Raw genomic sequence first — 20,805 nt, forward strand, 5'->3', positions numbered from 1 at the left:
AGTCAGAATATAAGGTTGGTAAGACCAGCAAATGCTGTGTAAACTGAAGCATAAAATGTTATTTGCATAAAATGTTAAAGAACACAGGGAGAAATGGTGCCTCAAGGGCCTACAACTTGAGTTTCTTAGCTTCCTGTTTTAACTATAAACTTATCATCCTATAACCTTTCTAACAAAGACATAAACACTTCAGCTACATATATTTTGATTGTTTCGTGACAGTTTACTGGAGGCTTAGCAATGACAGATTTCTTCATTGTCTTTTTGCCAAAATTTGTCCTTTAAGTCATTTTTGTTGACTGCCCCTTTTAGCAGCTCACCTCACAATGAGAGAGGAGACAATTAATGGGAGGGTGATTTATCACTGCCAAAAACTGTCAAGGACTTCTGTTGTAGCTAGAGAAAAAGCAATTTCACATTATGGCATTTCATTCCGAATACATTGTATTTACAGCTCACAGTTTTATTTTCAGAGCCTATTATCAGGTGAAACAGTTGCATCTGAAATGTTGTTTGTGACATAGGTGACCTGTTAGGATTTGATAAGTATTTACGCCAGAGCACAAGGGGCTCACACATCTGCTGTTGGCAGAAGCAATGGAAAAAAATAACCTGGAAATGAGGCGTTTGATTTTTCTGGTTCCTACACTCGAGCATCTGTTGCTATAATTAAGTGGCATTCAGTAATTGCAGAGCAATGGTGAAATAAACATATGCATTCTTGCCAGCTTTTAGGATTTGGTGTCCTTACAGTAGGAGAGACAAGCAAAGTGACTTCAGCAAGAACAAAGGGTTCTGTAACAAAGTTTAACAATTAACTTTTCTATAACATAAATAGGAATTTTACAAGGAAAAAGAAATAAAGGAAGGAAAAAAAATCTAAATTGGCTAATGGCTTTAGTACATTTGAACAGATCACTGCAAGAGGTAAAGCACAGTGCTGAACTGGGGACATGTTAGTGCTTTCCTGTTGAATGTACATGGCTCCCCCGAGGTTGTATTTAGAAACTAAAAATTGTGAATGCAAAGGCAGAAGTGTATTACACAGACAGAGTTTCTGTTGAAATGTACTGCTTGAATTTGAAGAGGGAGCTGAGAAGTTCTCTGCAAGTGTCCCTGTTGCCTTTGTTTATGCAGCAGTTTTGGTGTAAATGAAAACAGAACCTGATGGTCAGGATTGGTTAAGAACAATGATTAAAACATGTTTTTAAAAAGAATCATTTATAAAATGTCAGTGAATCAAATGTTCAGTATTTTTAGTGAGATTCCCTATACCATCCTGTTTGTTAGAAGCAGTATAAACAGATTTATATAAGTATATACATTTCTGGGAGAAGTTACAAGTCAGAACACTCTCTTATGTGATAAGAAACTTTGTGATGGCATTTTTTTTTACTTCTAAAAATAGACTGTCCAAGAATTTATTTCAGAAACATTTACATTAAAAATAAAAAATAAAAGTCTATGGTTGCATTGCCGTATCTATGTAACCCAAAAGATTCGTGGCAGATGTAGCATGTTATAAATTCTGGGAGCCTAAGAACAGAAAAGAGTCTCTGGCTCTTGCTGTCCGTGGAGGCCAATAAAGAGTGAGCATGAAAAAGAGCTATTAGTATTGTTTGAGGAGGCCATTCTGATATATGCTTTGGCACTTTCTCTTGCATGATCTGAAGCAAGTTTTGCATTAACTGCATGTCTGCCTTTTTGGCTGGTGGATTAAATAAGAAAAAACACTGCAGTGGGTGGAAAAAAAATGAAGTAAGGTATCTTTATGTATACACACAAACATATTCATGTAAAAGAGCTCCTCCAGAGGTAATACCTCCTGTTATTTTGTTGACCATGATGTCTGAATGTTGGTGTTGGTGGTATGGAAATAGAGGTTGAGCCTTTCCACCAATATGCTGTTCCATGTTGTTGCTATGTGACACATGGCAGCGGAGGGGCAGTCTTACAAAATGGCGTCTGACGTGGGAATGCATATGAAGCAAAGGGGTGTTGTTGAATTCCTTCATGTGGAAAAAATGGCTCCCACTGACATTTGTTGATGCTTGCTGAATGTTTATGGAGACCAAACAGTGGATAAGAGCACAGTGAGGTGATGGAAGGTGCATTTCAGCAGCGACAGTAGTCACCTTCAGTGGTGCAGATATTTTTGAGCATGGCACGCAGGCTCAGTTCATTGCTGGTGAAAATGCACAGATAATAGTGGTGACTGTATTCAAAAACAGTGTTTTTTAGCTGAGAATTTGCTCTATCAAGCAGTGTTATTGTGCTCTTTGTATCTGTTGTAGTTTCCCTGGAAAAAACAGGAGGCATTATTTTCAGAGTGACATAAGTACATACAGATAGAAAAGAGAGATAAATAAAGCAATGAGAAAAAATCTTATTTACGAGAGGTCGAGCGAGGTTGAAAAGTGAAAGTAGGTGACAATTCCTTCCTCAGTTTTCATCTCGCACGTTGTTTTACATGGCTGTAGCAAGCCATAACAAGTCAGAGCTTTAAATAACTGTAATATGTATTGCAGGGTTACAATCTATATGACTTAATTAAATGTAAATGTCAGGTTGCTTTTCTCACTTTATTGTTCAGAGAGTGAACCTGAATGTTAACTAATTTTGTTTGTAAATGCAAATGATTTGAGAGCACATACAGCTTTGAACAATGATAGATGATTATTTTTAGCTTCATTTAATTAAATCAGATGATAATTTCACTATCTACATTTAAAATTATTTTTGTATATATATATTTCTGTGGTGTACTGCTGACAGTTTAAGCTACTCGGACTTGAGGAGATTGTTGTATAAAAGAATGATACTAATACATGCAGATATTGCTTAATTTGCTTAACTCCTTTTTTGTTCCACAAGTGTGCTGTTGGATTTTTATGTTTTTCTGGGAAACATCATGGAGCAATGTTTCTAAATGAGGTGAGAGTCAGGAGACTTTAATTGCACTTCAGGCCTTGCCAGCGACCTGTTGTGTGACTCTGGGCAATGCACTTCAGCTCCTTGTGCCTCTGTTTCCCACTCTATTCTTGTATATCAGAATTCTTTCAGGAAGGAATTCTCTTTTAAGAGTTCACATAGGACTTTGATTTCCTTTTTGAGCCCTAGGCACTAAAAGTAAGTATTTTCACATTAAGTATTTCAGTGAGCAATGCTGTAAGCCTTTTATTTTTTATGGAGGCAACCCCACAGACTGTGGCTCTGAGCCTGCTCTTATCCTTGCATTGGCTTCTGTTTTTGAGCGATTTGAATAGGGAATACGGCATTAGTACCTCTTATAATCAACATTCTTCTGCCAACATCCATTCTCAGCCTATTAAAAGAAAAAGATAGTTTTGAGAACTCTGTAAATAGTGAAAGATCTATTATGCTGTCCACTAAAAACTTAGCAGAGGCTATAGGAGTGATTTTAATTGAGATTTTTACAACCGTTTGATAACACTGTTTTGATCACCGTATTTAGGGCTGGATTCCAGCAGTGGACATAAAACCTCTGACTAATCCACCGAGTCACCCAGTCCCTGTCATATATTGCTTAATGGCCCATGCTGACAGGAATTACAATAGCTTTCTAGTTGGATTTTTTTGTTGGTTTTTTTTTTTTTTTTTTTTTTTTTTTTTAACTTTATGGGCACAAACCCTTATGTAAGTTCAAAACTCGAATTTGTAAAAAGTCAAGGAAAACTTATTAGAGCTACACTAAGCTGCAGACTTTTTATTTACAAGTGTATAGAGTCTGAAATCACATATAGTATAAGTTAATGACTAATATTCCAACTTTGGTTGGTTAATGTTTGCAGGGCACTTACAGATGCTAGAATAATCTCTAATGTTTTTGCTCAATCTGCTCTGGAGATGGATGAAATAAATAGTTTAAACTAATTAATGTAACACCAGCTGTTACAAGTGCTTGGCAGACGTCTGTGAGTTTTGATGGGCAGAGAGCGGCTGTTGTACTTGACTTTATTTTAGTACAATGTTGATCACAGTGTAAGCTGGAATAAATGACGAGCCAAAGGAAGGAACAGAGGATAAATTCTGTGTAATGTAAAATAAATATTGCCCTTTTTCTGAAAATATTTTTGAGGTCGAGGGAGAGTTATAGTGGACTTCTATTAAGGCATAAGTGCTGTGACAGAAGCTGTTGTAACCATGCTTGATATTAACATGTTTTACAGAAGCTGCAAATGTATACATACATTTACAAGAAATCAACATTGCATCTAGTTTCCAAAATGTCTTAAGGCTTAGTGTGAGCACTTGGGCTGTGTATTTCATTTCTACCTAGTAATTGCTGCTAGAAATACTGTTTAGGACAGACAAAGAAATAAAAATATTAGTTTTAGAAATGTAGCATGTTTGTAGATAATAAGTTGTATTTTTCTGCTATTTGTATGCATTTAGTTGTATCACACATTCTTATTTATTTTGCACTCCAAAAAATGAGCAAAAACTCTCAAGGTGCAAAGTAGTTATATCATCCAAAACTTAGTTTTTTGTGAGGTAGTCATAATTTATCACTTCATGGTCAAAAAAGCCACAAAGCTTGAAATATATTTCTCTCTCTCTACATATATATTCATTGTTTCCACATTATTTAATAAGAAGTTTAAGTATCCAAATAACTTCTCTCCTGAAGTTGGAAGGTAGAGCAATTGTGCTGTGATAGAGAAACGATGTCTGCTATCTCTCTTCGTGCCAGCATTAAGATAACAGTGTCATTGTACAAATTGTTACCCTGTGAATGTGTCTAATAAGTTATTATAGTGTGCTGAGCAGATGGCAAGTGTGCTCCTTGAAAGAATTGATGGATGGGATATGATGTCATCAGTGAGATGACAAGGTTCACAAGGTACTTGACCTCCAAGAATAAGTCCTAGCTGGTTAGAATTCTAAATGGTGAACTTTTGTGACATTGGCTAAATGGGAAATATGTGCAATTTGTATTTCTTTATGGTAGTGTTTACCCTCTTCACTGAACTCCACATAATGGGATTTGGTCCCTGAAGACCTGGAGATATTGTTGGAAGGTTTCACCCTGTAACCTTCAGAGGCTTTCAAATACAAATCTATATGTCTAAACTTTAACAAAATCCCACTGTATGGTATTTATGAAGTCAAGTTCGTATCTCTACCTTCCTTTCCTGTATATATTTATGTAGAAAGAATTTGATTGAGACAATCAATTAATTTCATGTGTTCTCTCAAAAGAGAAAACTGCTGACTCAATAAGAATGTACAAAGCATAAAATCATATTTTGCAATTTTATAAGAATGTGCTTAAAATTATGAACTATCCTTCTATGCCAAGGATATGCTAATAATTTTATTTATGACTAGGATATCTATCTCTAAATTGAATATGTATTTGATTGTCCTACCTACCTATTCCTTTGTCTAGGCATCTTCCTTTTTATTCTGTTCCCAATTATAGTTAAAGTTAAATTTCATTGTTGAAAAGCAGGCTTCTCAAATAGCCCTCTTAGTTCTTTGCATGATTCATGAAATGAATAAGATGCATGGGAAAGCCTGAAGAGAAACCAACTATTTAAGAAGAGGCAACGCAGCTGTGTGGGATAGACACCTATCTTCTCCTCTTTGTTGTACAGTGAATTGAGGCCCTTATTTACAGAGACTGAATAACCTAGACTGAGAGTGTCTACCCTTCATCTCTTCAGACATTCCATAAACCCCACTGATTACAAAGTGAGCTATTTGTATGTATTTTTTATGAGCAATTACGCAGCTAGACATATGCTTCAAAATCTGGAATTAAAAGTTTTTATTAATAAACTGTACATTGGAAACAGAAGAACATACAAGGGAATATAGTGAGAATATATCAATAAGAGAACAATGGAAACAAAATGAATAAATGAATACTAAGTATATATATTATGCCTTTTCTGCAATTAAAGTTAAAGGCAAAGTGTTTGAGGTCATTTTTATTAATCCATGAAATTCAAAAGCTTTTTTTTTCATTGATTTATCTTTATTTTGGCATGACCAAAGTCAGGAAGGTAGGCAGAAGAGACATGACCATAGTAGTTAGCCTTTTTAATTCTTTTAATAAAACACTCATGATTTCTTAAAATGCTTATTGCTGTCTTGCTCCTTTCAAATGAGGAAATGTATTTCTTGTGGAAAACACTACCATATTTTTTGATTGTTTGCAGAACTAAAGATCAGTGCTATGTACAAAAAAAAAAAAAAAACAACCAACCAAACAACAACAACAACAACAAAAACAGCACAGCAACAGCACCTATGAGAATTCATACATGCATACCTGTTCTGAATTCCTTATGCTATTTATTTTCAACATGGATGGTTCTTTGATATATTTGAATATTCATTTGATAATGTAGTGCTTGCTTACATGAACGGAAACTAGGAAAGCAGATGAAAGTACTTCAGATCCTATGAATAAAAGCAGTGTCTTTTTTACATTTCATAATGTTCTGACTTTAAAATAAATAAAAGTTGTTTGTGAAATTTCTGCTACTGGGAAATATTGATCCATTTTTAAAATAAGCTTACAGGTGCAATAACGCTTTCATAAACATTCTTCAAATTGCTTCTGTCTTTCCCCTATAAATAAAATGCTGAGGATTCCTAAAATCTGAATTACAGAAAAGCTATGGATTGAGTGGTAAATGTTATAACAAAGTATCAATTTTAGAATAATTACTTTGAAAATATGAATTACAATTTAAAGTTGCCATCTCTGTATTGATTTTAAATCCATGTCCTTAATCAGTGAAGCCAGTGCAGCTGTTTCACACATGATGTAGCCTTGTATCTGGTTTTCTTGGTACAGAAAATGTATAGTCAGTAGAGGGTAGCTGGGGAAGCTCTCATATCATACTTTTCCTTTTACTCCAGTAATAAAGGCAGCAGTATGGTGCCTGCAAGAAATAATAACTTATTTGTATATGACTTGTAAATAGTTATCTCTTTACAAATAGTTTACTATCCATATTGGGTTACTCTTCCTTGATTTCTTGCCAGTTTGCTTAAATATGTCAGAAGAGGAGAAACCTACTCAAGAAAAGTATTAGTAGGGCAGCAGAGAGATGAATCTTTAAATATGTTCACTAACTATACTATACACAGTCTGGTAGTGGGTTGATTCAATGGATTTTGTTCTGTTCGTTTAAAGTAAACTGTTGGCTATATGGATGTCCACCAGTTTGTTAGCATAATTAAATAATACTCTGTGAAAATCCCTAAAGTCATTCAGATGAGTTTATCAAGTAATTTGACAGATTATTCATTCGAGTTTTCAGTTTTTAATAAAACAGAAAGAGTAGAATCCATATTTCATATAATTATGATAGATGTATTGATTATGCAGTGGAAGGATGTTCAGTAGCTATGCCTTCTCTACCCACACACATGTATACATGTATGTGTATGTGCTAGAGGTACATAAAGTTTTAATTCAAGGTAAATGAGTGTTCTCTGAGCTCTCTTTGCCATATGGCCCCTGTGGAGGATAGAGGGCCCTGGCTAGCTTAAGCCTGCCATATGGACCTGGTGGAAAAAGGTAAGTCTTACACACAGAGCAAACCTACCATATGGACTGGGTGGAGCACTCAAAACTCTAAACATTTCTCATACACAAGGGCCTTTTACACAGAAGAATGTAAAAACATGCATAATACATTACACAACAAAGCCATTGAAAAATGGATCAATTGTTTAGATTTAATATGATGCTTTCAAGCAGTGCCCAAAACTATATAAATAATCAGGGTTTATTTTGAAATAGTAAAGAAGATCATCAATCATTTACAGCTGACTATTTTATTTGCATTTAACATCTGCTGTATAATGGGACTGTACAATACCACCCTTAATGCTGTATGAAAACAGGACAGCCAAAAATAGTGGTTGGTGATAGGGTTAAAACCAAATTTATCTGAATGTATTCCCTCATTGTCTTTCTTTCCCCTCTGATGTTAAACTGAAAAATAAATTTAACACTTTGTGTAAAACTGTGTGACAAGTCCTGGACTGAGAAATGTCATCTACATTCTTAACTCTTTTGGGCAATAGGCTTAGAGCAGCGATTCAACTTTATTTGAAACTGAAAGGATCTGTGCCAACCGAAGCTCAGCTTTTTGGATGTCTAAGATGCCTGTTGCTTTTATGTTCTACAAATCTTTATTTGCCTTCCACTGTGAAAATGATGCTAGATAGTGGTGTTTTCTTTCACAGACCAAAGTGATAGTAAAGTAGCATAGTAAAATGACCATCATATTTCAAACCACTGGGCATCCTTTTTGATCCTTCCTATGCATTCCCATGTAATCATAAATCCACTGGCTTGAATTATTTATAATATATATAAAAACAAAAAACAAAAAACACACCATACCACATACCAAGATTCAGATCAGGAGTACTTCAAAAAAGATTATGCCAAAATATTGGAAAATGCAACATAAATTATATTTTTAAAACCTTATTTTCTATTTTCTTTCTGTTCTGATAATGATTTATATATTTTTTCACTGTTTTACATGCAAAAGTGAATAAGCAGAGTAGAAGTCAAATCTATTTTGGTTTGCAAATAGGAAGATTATTTAGGCTACTATGTCCCTTCAAATTTTTTTAACAATCTTTTCATTTTCTTGAGCTATATATTTTTTCCACTGGTCTTTAGTTAGACCAGACATTTCAATAAATTGACTCATTTCTTCATACACTGAAAAGGGAAAAAACAAACAAACAAACAAAACCCCAACAATATATGTTTCTGAAAAGAAAAATGAGACAAAAAAAAAGATTCTAGAAAGAAGTAGAATATGCTGAGTTGGACAAAACTAGGACAAATTGAAGATAAAAAAGGTGATTCTGAAAAAAATTAATAAAGAATTCAGATTTTAGTTTTTGAAGTTGCCTGATTATTCCAAAATTTGCTAGAAGAGCAGCCTTCATTAGCAACACTGACCTCCCTTCAAAAAGTGTAGAAAAACACTGAGGTTGCTGTGACTTGCTCACCTCAGTCTTCAGAGTGCAGCAGTTCATAAAACCTTGAAGGACAGTCGTGTCCTGATGCAACTCCTGTTCTTTCTCTAGTTGGGCTAAAAGCCAACCTGTTATCATGGTGCTGAATAAAAGTATTATTCTTAAATATATAGTGAGCAGGTTAAGATAATAAGCTCTGTGCTGTTTGTTTCAATATGTTTAGTCAGTAAGGCATAATTTATTATACAGTAGTAAAGAGATTTGAAACCACTCTTAGTATTTGTATTTTGTTTCATTGCTCCTGTTACATAGTACTTATAACTGCTTAAGAAATTACATAAATATTCTTTTTTTAAATATGTTATTGTTATAAATATTGAGACACCTGCATAAATTTTGCTGTGAAACAGAATTAGTAAAATGCTTAGATCCTATGGAAGAGTTGTAGTGCTTATTTCCTTCATATTAGTATGTAGGTAAAAGGCAGAATGCAATATTTCATTTCAGCGAAAGCTAGAAACTGGATCCTGGAAAATATTTTAATTTACCAATATGTATATGGCATGTTTGCTGTGCAGGGTACCTTAATTTTTTATATTCATTTTCAACCACAGTGACCTGGGTTACATGGTGACTCCAGGCAATATTTTTCTTCAGTGCTGAATGTGACCTCGTAATGTATAAATACATGAAGGATGTTTTTTGGTCTTTTATAATATGTATTCTGATATATTATTATGAATTACATATTCAAATGCATGAAGACATGCAGGCCAAATCATGTCTATGTTTTCTAAAATAAAAGCAGTAAGTGCAAGCTTATTTTAAAGTGGATACCTCAAATGGAGCAGAAAACATTAGAGGTAAAACTTCTACATTATTTTATCAGTGAGCATCAAGCTAGTGAATGCCATAGAAATGTCACTAATGGACATATTCTGGCAGCTTGTTGCAGATGTTTGATGAATGAAGTGCAAGAGGAATCATATCAGATGTAAAAATGCTTGCCTTTTCATTGTGAATTTTATTTCTGAGCACTCTAGGGTTTAGGATTTTGGTTTGTTTATTATTATGGATTTATGTGAAAATCAGATATTCAGATATCATCTATAGGCAATGAGTTGAGAAATGTAGCTATAGTGTTGTAAAGGACTGTTTCTGATCCTATAAACTATGAAACTAATATTGAACTCCCATAGGCAGGCAGCCAAAATTCTGTTAGGATATCATAACCATATAATCCAAAATGTGTACATCAATTATTGTCTACAACATTTGCATCTGAGTACTGGAACCACTCCATAGATAGACACATTAAGGATGTTTATTACATATGAAAAAAAAAAGAAAAAGAAAAAAAAAGAGTTAAGTATAATCAACAATCTTTTATGTGAATGCATATTTTTAACTCCAAAACTAAGGAAGCTTCTGTGCTGTGCTGCTTCATGATGTTTGAACAGCACACTCATTTTGTATTCTTACTGCTGGTGAGAATTTGTCAAAATGCTTTTGTTTTTGATTACTATTTCCATACTGGCTATGAGAGGAACTAAGGTCTATGGAAATATTTGTATATTTCCATTTAGATGCTTAATTAAAGACTGGATGCTACTGAACCGCTCGTGATATAATGGTGATTACCTTGTGTGTGTACAGGGCTTGGCTAGCACTGTCTTCCAGTCACTTTCTTTTTGAGGCAGGATTTCTTCCAATGCATTTAGAGTTTTTCCTTACATATTCAAGAATTCCCGAGTCTATTACCCAGTGTCCCAAGGTACTGTGTTGGTTGAGCCAATCTGACTTCTTTATTTTTTTCTGTTACTTTATTGGCATCTTTAGCCGTAAGAGTGAGGTGCTAATACATCTGAGATAGGAATTTTAGCATTTAAAAGGTTGGGAACAGCTCTTCTTAGTATGATTCCAGTGGTAGGCATTTTTAGGTTGGTCATCTCATTCAGTGGTCTAATTAATACATTATCAACCTAAATATTAAGGGATGTGCAAAAGTATTCTTTTTTATTGATGAAGTTATTAAAATCAAGTGTAATGACTGGGATGCCTTACAGGAAAGTGAAGTAAATATGAACACACATGTATTAAAAGCAGGTTTCTGCACAAAGAACTGTTACTGAATATTTTATATATTTACCTAGAACTTGATATTTTCTCCTGTTAATTAAAGAAGAAACTTTTTGACACTATTTTGTGTGAATGTTGACTGAAACAACAGATCAATAGATTCAGCTTTAGAAATTCTGACCAGATACATATTTTTTTGCTGTGGTGGAAGACCACAGTTTAAGTCACCATAAATGCAAAGTGTTTAAATCTCTTCTGATTTCTCTTTTTAATTTCTCAGATATACTTCTTTGTGAAGGACTGTTTACACAGAATCACAGAATCGTAGGGGTTGGAAAGGACCACCAGAGATCATCGAGTCCAACCCCCCTGCCAAATCAGGTTCCCTACACCAGGTCACACAAGTAGGCGTCCAGGCGGGTCTTGAATATCTCCAGAGAAGGAGACTCCACAACCTCCCTGGGCAGCCTGTTCCAGTGCTCCGTCACCCTCACTGTAAAGAAGTTCTTGCGCACACTGGTGCGGAACTTCCTATGCTCCAGCTTCAGGCTGTTTCCCCTTGTCCTGTCTCCGCACACTGCTGAAAAGAGTCTGGCCTCGCCACTCTGCCCCCCACACCTTAGATATTTATAGACCTGGATCAGGTCTCCTCTCAGTCTTCTTTTCTCAAGGCTAAACAGACCCAATGTACTTAGCCTTTCTTCACAGGGGAGATGCTCCAGGCCCTTCACCATCTTTGTGGCCCTCCGCTGGACTCTTTCCAAGAGGTTCCTGTCTTTTTTGTGCTGGGAAGCCCAGAACTGGACACGGTACTCCAGATGAGGCCTTACCAGGGCAGAGTAGAGGGGGAGGATCACCTCCCTCGACCTGTTGGCTACGCTCTTTTTAATGCACCCCAGAATGCCATTGGCCTTTTTGGCCACAAGGGCACACTGCTGGCTCATGGCCAACCTCTGGTCAACCAGGACACACAGATCCCTCTCCGCAGAGCTCGTCTCCAACAGGCCATCCCCCAACCTGTACCGGTGCATGCAATTATTTCTCCCTAGGTGCAAGACACTACACTTGCTTTTGTTAAACCTCATCTGATTTGTTACTGCCCAGCTCTTCAGCCTGTCCAGGTCTTGCTGAATGACAGCACAGCCTTCATGTTTAACTTTTGTGGCGCCTCTTTACATCAGGTGCCAAGTGTATGCAGTCTACCTCATCTGCTCACCAACGCTGCTGGAAGCTGTTGGCGAGTTATGTGTTGCTGAATGAATGACAACTGCTGAGTGCTGCACAGGCACACCACTGCCCTTTCACTTTCTGGTTGGTAATCCAGTCTGCTGTTAGCAGGTTACCAGAGGCCATGTGACAAGGCTATGGCAGTGCTGTAGCTCAGTACACCATAATTGCAACATGACTATATAGGGGAGTTTCTGAAAATTTGGGCTTCATTTTTTTTTTCTGAAGAGAATGAATATTAGACATATTAATTGAATACAGACCAACTAATCAACCAAATGAAAACAATCCAGTCTGCCCAGAGAGGTTGTGGATGCCCCTTCCCATGAGCTGTTCAAGTCCAGGTTGGATGGGGCCCTGGGCAGCCTGGTCTAGTATTAATGTGGAGTTCAGCAGCCCTGTATGTGGCAAGGGGATTGGAGCTTGATGATCCTTGAGGATCAACCCAAGCCATTCTATGATTCTATGATTCTGTGAATCCACAATGCAAACCAAAAAAACAGTATGAATGCAGTGCAGTTCTAGGCAGAAAACCTACACTTTCAGAGAATTGCAAGTTGCCAACTGTGCTTATCAAGAATTCCCTTCTTACTACTTTTAACTTGCATAAAACGTCTGTTATTTCATTATTCTTTAGTCACCTTAGATTCCAAAGGAATGGATGGTCCTGAGAATTAAGCCAAAGCATTTTTCATTTGAAATAATCCAGTAAAATCAAGCAAAATATATTTGTTACTTTTTGTGGTATTTTTTCTCTGCCTTTTGCAGTAGCCATACAAAGACATTTAAAGTGTAGAGAAGAATAGGGAATACAAAAATAAGATTGTATACTGTGGATGTATTCCCTTGTGTGTTGTTTTTATCTGTTCATAATTTTGAAAATGTAAGGCTTAGTATACAATACACTCATTCTGTTTTTAAGTCCAATCCCTAATTTAAAGTTTGATGCTAATCATAAATCCTGATCTGATTCAACATACTTGGCTTGATCTTTGATGTTGCATATATTCAGGAAAGCTAGAATGATAGTTGGGCTACCTGGGCTAGGCTGTGAGCTTGTAAAGCCAACACAGTAAAGGAAATGAGACGGCTAGTATCATGTGTGATAGATTTTGATTTCCCAACCACATAGGAAATCCTCTTTGTTGCGTAGATGATTATCAACACAACTTCATATTATGAACATGACTTCAGAAAAAGCTCAAAATTGCATTTATGGACATATAATGAGCCACATTCATGTAACTCTCCACATACACTTGCACACAGTACTTCTAGTAGAATTGCTATGAAGCAAAGAAACATTCCTATTAGCACTCAGAATTGCCTGGCTGATGGAGTGGAGCTAGTAGAGTGCTAATTGGGACATTTGACATGAATCAGTAAAATACATTTATACTTTTTTCAGCGTCCAAAGCACAGTTGGCTTTTATCTGTATTTGATCTCTGCCAGTAGCATTTAAGTATCTTTAAAAAAGAAGTAATGGATCTAGTATTCATATTTAAGAACTTCAAGTTACAATATTGTCATGTGCCTTGTGTTTATACTAATATATTGTTTAAAAACACATTAAAATATTTAACGTACCTTTCTCACCATCATTTTTCCTTAGAATTTGTATTTCTTTAGGGTTAGTTAAAGTTCGTTACCATCAGGTGTTCAAGATACTTGTACTGTATATGCTGAATTCTTTTTTGGAGTCACCTCTGAATATCCTGCTATTCCTTTATTCCTGACCATTTTATGGACTTAAATGCATAAAATGCACTTCTAATCTGTGCAAATTTCTGTGAGTGAACAGGACAATTTTTGATATAGGGACAGCAAAACAGTATTATTCTATTTGAGGCGTTATATATTATGATGCTTCCAAATGTCGGAGCAATACTAGCATTTTAACATTTGATTGTATGGTAAAATACATTTGTTAAAAAAATATGAAGGATGATTTATTCTAAAATATTGTGAAATCCTTAGAATAAATAAACCAGCAAATACTACTTAACCCAACCCCAATCGGTAATAGGCTGCAAAATAAGATAAAAGTTATTAGAATAATCCTTTTATTGAAAGAGAAAATTTGATAAGTTGTGCTGATTGACTCTGAGGCCCTCCTAGGGACATGTGAAATGAAGAATAAACTGAACTTGATCTAGTCCGAAAAGCCTGAAGAAATCCGCACAGCTGGAACATCACCACTAATTACATTTTTATTTTTTGGATATATTTTACCAACTCTTCATTCATTTACAGTGATTTTACAGCATTAATTCCTTAACAAAACTAAAATGCTTATCTGTAAAGTAGATGTTTTTATGCATTTGATTTTACCAGTAATAAATTTCATTTGCAGTGAAGTACTGTGCTTGAAACACAATAACTTATACAAATATGCTGTGTTAAACAACATAGCATTTTGTTAATTTCTTGCTGAATCAGTACAGATTTCTTACTCCTTGGGCACTTTTTTCTACATTATTTCATCTCAGCTTTACTATCCTTCTCCAAACTATTTGTCCACCTTGAGTCTCTTCCTATCCTATTTTCTCAGTTTAGCTTTCACTCAATTCTTCATTAGTCCCTATCTCTTTTTCAAGTCATACCAGTTTCCAAACTTCCATATCTCAGTGTCAACCCACAATATATTTGCCTTTGTGCTTACATTAAATGCTATGAGTGAGTTGTTTTAGGAACAAATGTTTGAAGTATTTTACTGAGAACCAAAAAATCATCAGGATGCATTACAAAGAGCCATTAAAATTATAGAAAGACATTAATCGATGGAGTATTTTTTGAGCCAGGCATTATCTCTTGCTTTCAAATCCTGGCAATATCAACGTGCTTCATTTTGATTGGTGACTAGTCTAAACTTACCCTACTTGCATTTGGGAACACAGACAACAGACTGGCTACCACTATTCATCTGTTATTGTTTAAATAGCTGCCACACCTTCCATAGTGTCTGTTGCCATGTTATCTCATGAAGAACAAAATGGAATGGCAACACACCAAGTGTGAAAATGTGAAAAATGTTACTTGTATTTGGCCCAAACCTGCTGTTGTTCACAGATAAAATCTAGTTTGATCAAAAACAGGTTACTTTTTGAAACTGAGGAGCAATTGATTTAATGGATGTGGCATCTGCAAATATTTTAAAGATACGTGTTGATTTCAGACTTGCCTGTTATGGTGATTTAGTTCCAGTGTCACGATACAGATTCATCTCTGCTCTGACACTGTAGAGATTTCAATAATAGTTTGTCCAGTCCTTGTTTTTCTGTTAATTTATAACATCTTGGTGGTCAGCACAAGCCAAGACAGGCCTGGCCACTTCTTTGTTCTACCTTGTTCTTTCTTTTCATCTCTTTATACTGTTCTGCTCCCAGCTCTGACAATGGAGTTGTAGATTGAACCTATTTCTCCTCTTACCCCAACTTTTCTTTGAATGCTTCCTTTGATGTATTCAGACTAAAAATGCCAGATCTCTGTCTCCCAGCAAGGGCTTATGGTTTTTGCAGCGTTGCTCCACTAGCAGGTTGAGGACCGTTAGTAGTTCCTTTGCAACAGTTCAAAAGATGCTGTGTTAATGATTATTTGGAAACAAAGATGGAACACTGTGTTGAGAAAAGGGAACTTAGGCAGGAATGGAAGATTTTTAAATGCTTCAATGGCAAGAGGTCACATTATTATTGCTACTAAGATATGTGGCTTTGTTTTAATTGGCCATGTTTACAATGTGCTTTTTCTTAAAAATGCATTTTTTCAAGATTCCCTCAATCATTGCTTATCTCACATCCACAAATATTCATGCTTCCTGTGTATAATATGTACATTTGCTCTGTTTCAAACATACTCACACTCAAAGTTTATTTCACATGGGACATCAGGAAAACAAAGCCACATTAGTCTGACATTTTTTTCTGAGTCTAAGTTTCATTAAAATAAGTTCACAGTAAGTTCAACTCTCTAGTCTTCCCCTTCAGTGTAAATTTGTTTCTGTTATTTATTATAATAGAAGAGTTTGGATTTTGAGTTCATTCTATTATCCATAACTTTAATCTTTTGGAGTTATTTTGCCTATTGAAAAATGGTGCCAGACCTTGTTGAGAAAACCATTACAAATATGTTGTGAGCATGCCTAAAATACAGTAAAAAACATCTATTTATAATTAAAGTACAGCAGAGACTTTAATCTTTTGCCTAAAATCTCAGGTAAGACCTATGTTAGGAGTTTTCTTTATATCAACTATTACATTGAAAGAACATAGTTTTTAAGCAAAGAACGTTCTATGAATTTTTTTATGTAAGTGAGTTTTATCTAATATGTGTTAAAACATTTTTTCAGCTCAAGGCCTAAAATTTTAGTAAGATTTTAAGTTATTTCAAGAGGGATGAGAGATTTTTGGCCTATTTCTGTGACAAACCTAGAGGCATACTTTCACATTTGTATAATTTATTTCCATGATGCATACTGGTGGTTAAACTCTTTCTTTCTATACCATGCAAGTCAATACTTTCACTGGGACCACTAATATACAGAGAACTTTACTTAAAAACTCAAATGAATAACAAAGAAGAGGTTTGTAACTTTTTTAACATTGTGTATGAAACATTTGTGAAAGCCATATTTACATCAATCAAAAATAATAGTGTGCAGCCTTTATCAGTCTATAATCTAATCATTTTTGCTTAAGTTTTAATTATTTGTTATGAAATATATGTAATGAAAGCATAACAACTCTGACAGCAGTTTGGAAAAAAAAAAAAGATAATTATTCTTCACTCTCTCTGTAAGATATAGGTTCAGTCATCTACAGCCAGTTTTTCTCAACAGTCTTTAGAGATCTGCCTGGAAAATCTGATGAAATATACTTAACAAAATCTTTTTATGGGCTGAAGCTTTCCTTGGTAAACAGCAGTTTCTTTCACAAAGCTTACCTTGGTAAACTTTTTACTTAAGACTTCATAAGAAAGTAAAAATTGTTCCACAGATTGTAAAGCATAGAGAATATTAAATGGGCTTTTACTCCTTTTGTAGGCTACTCTCAGCCTAAGCCTATGTGAACTGAGAAGAACAGTTTTCATGATATGATTGGTCATTCCAAACGTAGATCTTTCTATCTGGACAAGTCATCTGAGGCTCCTCTTACACTTAACAGGAACTTCTAGAGGAGGATTTTTCTCCTGTATCCTTCTGATGGTTATAATAGTTTAGATGGATTAGCACCTTAAAACGCTGTTTCTCTCCACTAGCTATAGAAAGAGCCAGGTGGTACAAGCCGAGGAGCCTATTTTGGCATTTCAGTGCCAAAATAGATGTGGATGCACTTTTACACTAGCACCATTAAGTTCTTGGCACAGTGGAGCCAATGAGGAGATGGAGCAAGGAATAAGCAATTAAAAGTGCTTAACAGTGATTTCTTTTGTCTGGAATGTTGATAGAAATTAAATTCTGGGATGAACAGGGATTCTGAGTTATAGTGTGCTTCCTTTTGGCTGCTGAAACACTCTAACCCATTCTTGCAAAAGATTTCAATTTTTCTATATCTAGGCTATTGCCACTCTAGAATATACAGCACCTCACTTCTTTTTATTTCTTTTTAAGAAAATAGTGTCAGGACTTCTATATCATATGTTTCCTAATGTGTATGCTAGAATAAAAAGTGAAGTACAACTATTCCTGTAATTAAATACATTGTGGGAAAAAAAAGAAATTAATATACTTCAAAAAATATGTATAATGTTGATCAAAGCTAAATTAAATAGACTAAGACTGACAAACTTTTATATAGTCAAACAGCTGTGCAGAGTTCTGCATGCATTCTGATGCCACGGAATTGTACATTGCGATATGTCAGTGTTTCAATTAATGACTGAGCCATTACTAAGACAAATATGCATAGATATATGTAACTAAATACATGTATAGATAGTTTTCCTTTTTGAAGAATTCAGATTAACATCTGGTGCAAAGAGCTTGACCTAAATTTCTGTATCGTATCAACGGTAGTCTAAAAATATTTCAAAGATTATTAAAAAAAAAGACGTATAATGAAGTCTCTCTTTTTTTTTTTTTTTTTCCCTTCACTTACTTTATAATCCACTCACAGATTATCTATGAAACACTAATCTTAGAAGTCTTCAGACTCGGGGAGTTTTTTCCCATTGTGATGTCACAACTGATCAAATCTGATTGTTATGATGAACCCACTAAGGAGTTGAGCACTAATTGTTAGAACATGTCTGTGTTTAAAAAAAATTAGGCCAATGATTGTAACCATGCTGTTAATATCATTTATTGTTCAGAGCATGTTTCAGCTGTGGGAATCAGGTATACTTTTTTTGATTAAAAATGCCTAGACAGTCTGTAGATTTTCTCTGTTTGCAGAATCTTCTGACCTGTAAACGAAAGTATTGAGTGGGAAGGGTTAATTGTATAGCAAATCTCATATTCAAATCATTTTCTTATATGAAATATATGTCATGCTAGCAAATATTCTATTGTCAGTTCAAATAGAACACAAACTAAAATGAGATAATTGGTAAGGTGCCCATAAAGTCAGCTTGAATATTTTATCACGAGTATATGTGAGATAATATTTGTTTTAAAAAGATTCTATGGCACTGTAAACTCAGTCTCATTAGAGACTGCATTTAAAAGGCTTATAAAGTTACTCATTAATGTTATCTTGTTGTATCTCCACAGCTTTTTCATTAAAGAAAATTCAGCAGAAAGCATTTTCTCCTGATAGCAGGAACCAATTTGCAATAAATGTTCTGGAAACCACTAGGGAAGCCATTACTGAAGTCTAATAAAAACAGACAAGCGTAACTTGTTCTATATTTTTGTTTCAATCACATACAGATGAGACCCCGCTCTCCACACCAACCGCAAGAGACAGCCTTGACAAACTTTCTCTAACTGGGCATGGGCAACCACTACCTCCAGGTTTTCCATCTCCTTTTCTATTCCCTGATGGATTGTCCTCCATAGAGACCCTTCTGACTAACATCCAGGTAGGCCTTTCTGTAGTTCAGCTTAAAGGAGTGGAGAGGAGCCAGTTGTTCAGATTTGTCTAAATTAATACAACCATTTTAGCTTAATCAGTTCATAAGATTATTTGGATCAACTAATTTGCTGAAACTTTCTAGTAATTTGGGATTTAAAGAAGCCGCAACAAATGAATGAATTTAGAAGCTGTCGGTTACAGTACATAAAAAAATAGATTGTGTATTAAACCACAGCAGAGAATTTGATGAAAATGGCATAGGGGTGTTTAATAACATTGGTCTTAAATGCTCTTTTTATTACAGGCTAATGAAATGTATCTTACTATTTAGGTATATCTGATTTACTAAACAGAGAAACATTTCTTAAATAAATAGTTATTTCAAATTGCTGGAGTGCCAAAGTGGAAATGATATTTAAAGCTATTTGAAATGTGTCTCTCATAAAAGCATTCACAAAAAAGCACTTCTTTTATAAGTAAGCTCATTTCACTTAAAGTACTGTCTTCAAAGAATAGACTTCAAAGGGTATTACCAAATTTTCTGCAGATTTCCTATTCAGTAGTCAGAATGTCTATTGTGTGTATAGTACAGCCTGATTCAAATATTGTTCAAGGTATACATTTGTCTAGATGTTAGTGTTTAATATTAGAATGAAGAATTTTTTCCCCACAAATTCAGTGATCATGTGTTCTCCAGATGCAATTTTTGCAACAGTATGTTGCATGAAGAAGCAAAATGTTAGTGCAAGAAATAATGCAGCCATATTGTACTCATTAGATACAACCTTTGTTTGTGCAGCTTCTAACTTCCAATATACTTCTTTTCCTGCAAATATGTCGAGTCAATTCTGTTATATTCAGCAAGCACTATACAACATAGGGCCAAAGCCTCTTTGCTTTGTCTTCCTACGCAAACTCTTTCAACTTTATGGCCCTTTGGACTTGTTTTATGAAAAGTATACAGGATCCCTTTATTAGTGATGTTTTGAGTTCTAACGAGATAAAAGATAAAACACTAAGTTGCTATTTAGAAATAAGGTATTATATCTGCCTGATTCAAAAGAACATAATTGTAAATGTTTTTTTGTTTGTTTGTTTGTTTGTGTGGGTTTTTGTTTTAGTAGTTGTAACTTTCGGATCTTATGTAAATTATAAAATGTGGTAATTCTGCAACATTTAGCATTCTTCTAGAAGGCCAGTTGAAATCTATAAAGAATTTTTTTTTCAAAGGTATAAAAAAAGTTAATAAAGTATCTAATGTTTTAGCTGTGCATGCATGTACAGTAAAGTTCCTAGTAATTTTTTTGACAAATGTGTGCAGTCAATGTCTCTAGACAGCAACCTAATGAGCAAGGCATTCAGCATCAACAGGTTAGCTAATCTCGTGATTGAATATGAGAGTGCTACATGACTTCAGGATAAATGACTAGGATTAATTTGCCGAGAATGCATTCAGTGTTGTTTTACAGAAAACATGAACATGAAATTTGGTCATTGCTT

At 34.9% G+C, this 20,805-nt stretch overlaps 1 protein-coding gene across 6 annotated transcripts in view; it reads left to right on the plus strand.

Annotated features, from left to right (window-relative positions):
- The window catches only part of DACH1 (dachshund family transcription factor 1), a 352,221-nt gene that overhangs the window by 284,093 nt on the left and 47,323 nt on the right, over positions 1 to 20,805 (plus strand). For all 6 annotated transcript variants that reach the window (XM_090130981.1, XM_090130994.1, XM_090130988.1 and 3 more), the window contains one exon: positions 19,161 to 19,312. In XM_090130981.1, coding sequence (XP_089987107.1) covers positions 19,161 to 19,312 — 152 coding nt within the window. The remainder of the gene's footprint in view (positions 1 to 19,160; positions 19,313 to 20,805) is intronic.

The sequence above is a fragment of the Phasianus colchicus genome, chromosome 1 (assembly GCF_987193195.1).
Source record: "Phasianus colchicus chromosome 1, bPhaCol1.hap1.1, whole genome shotgun sequence".
Taxonomy (NCBI): Eukaryota; Metazoa; Chordata; class Aves; order Galliformes; family Phasianidae; genus Phasianus; species Phasianus colchicus.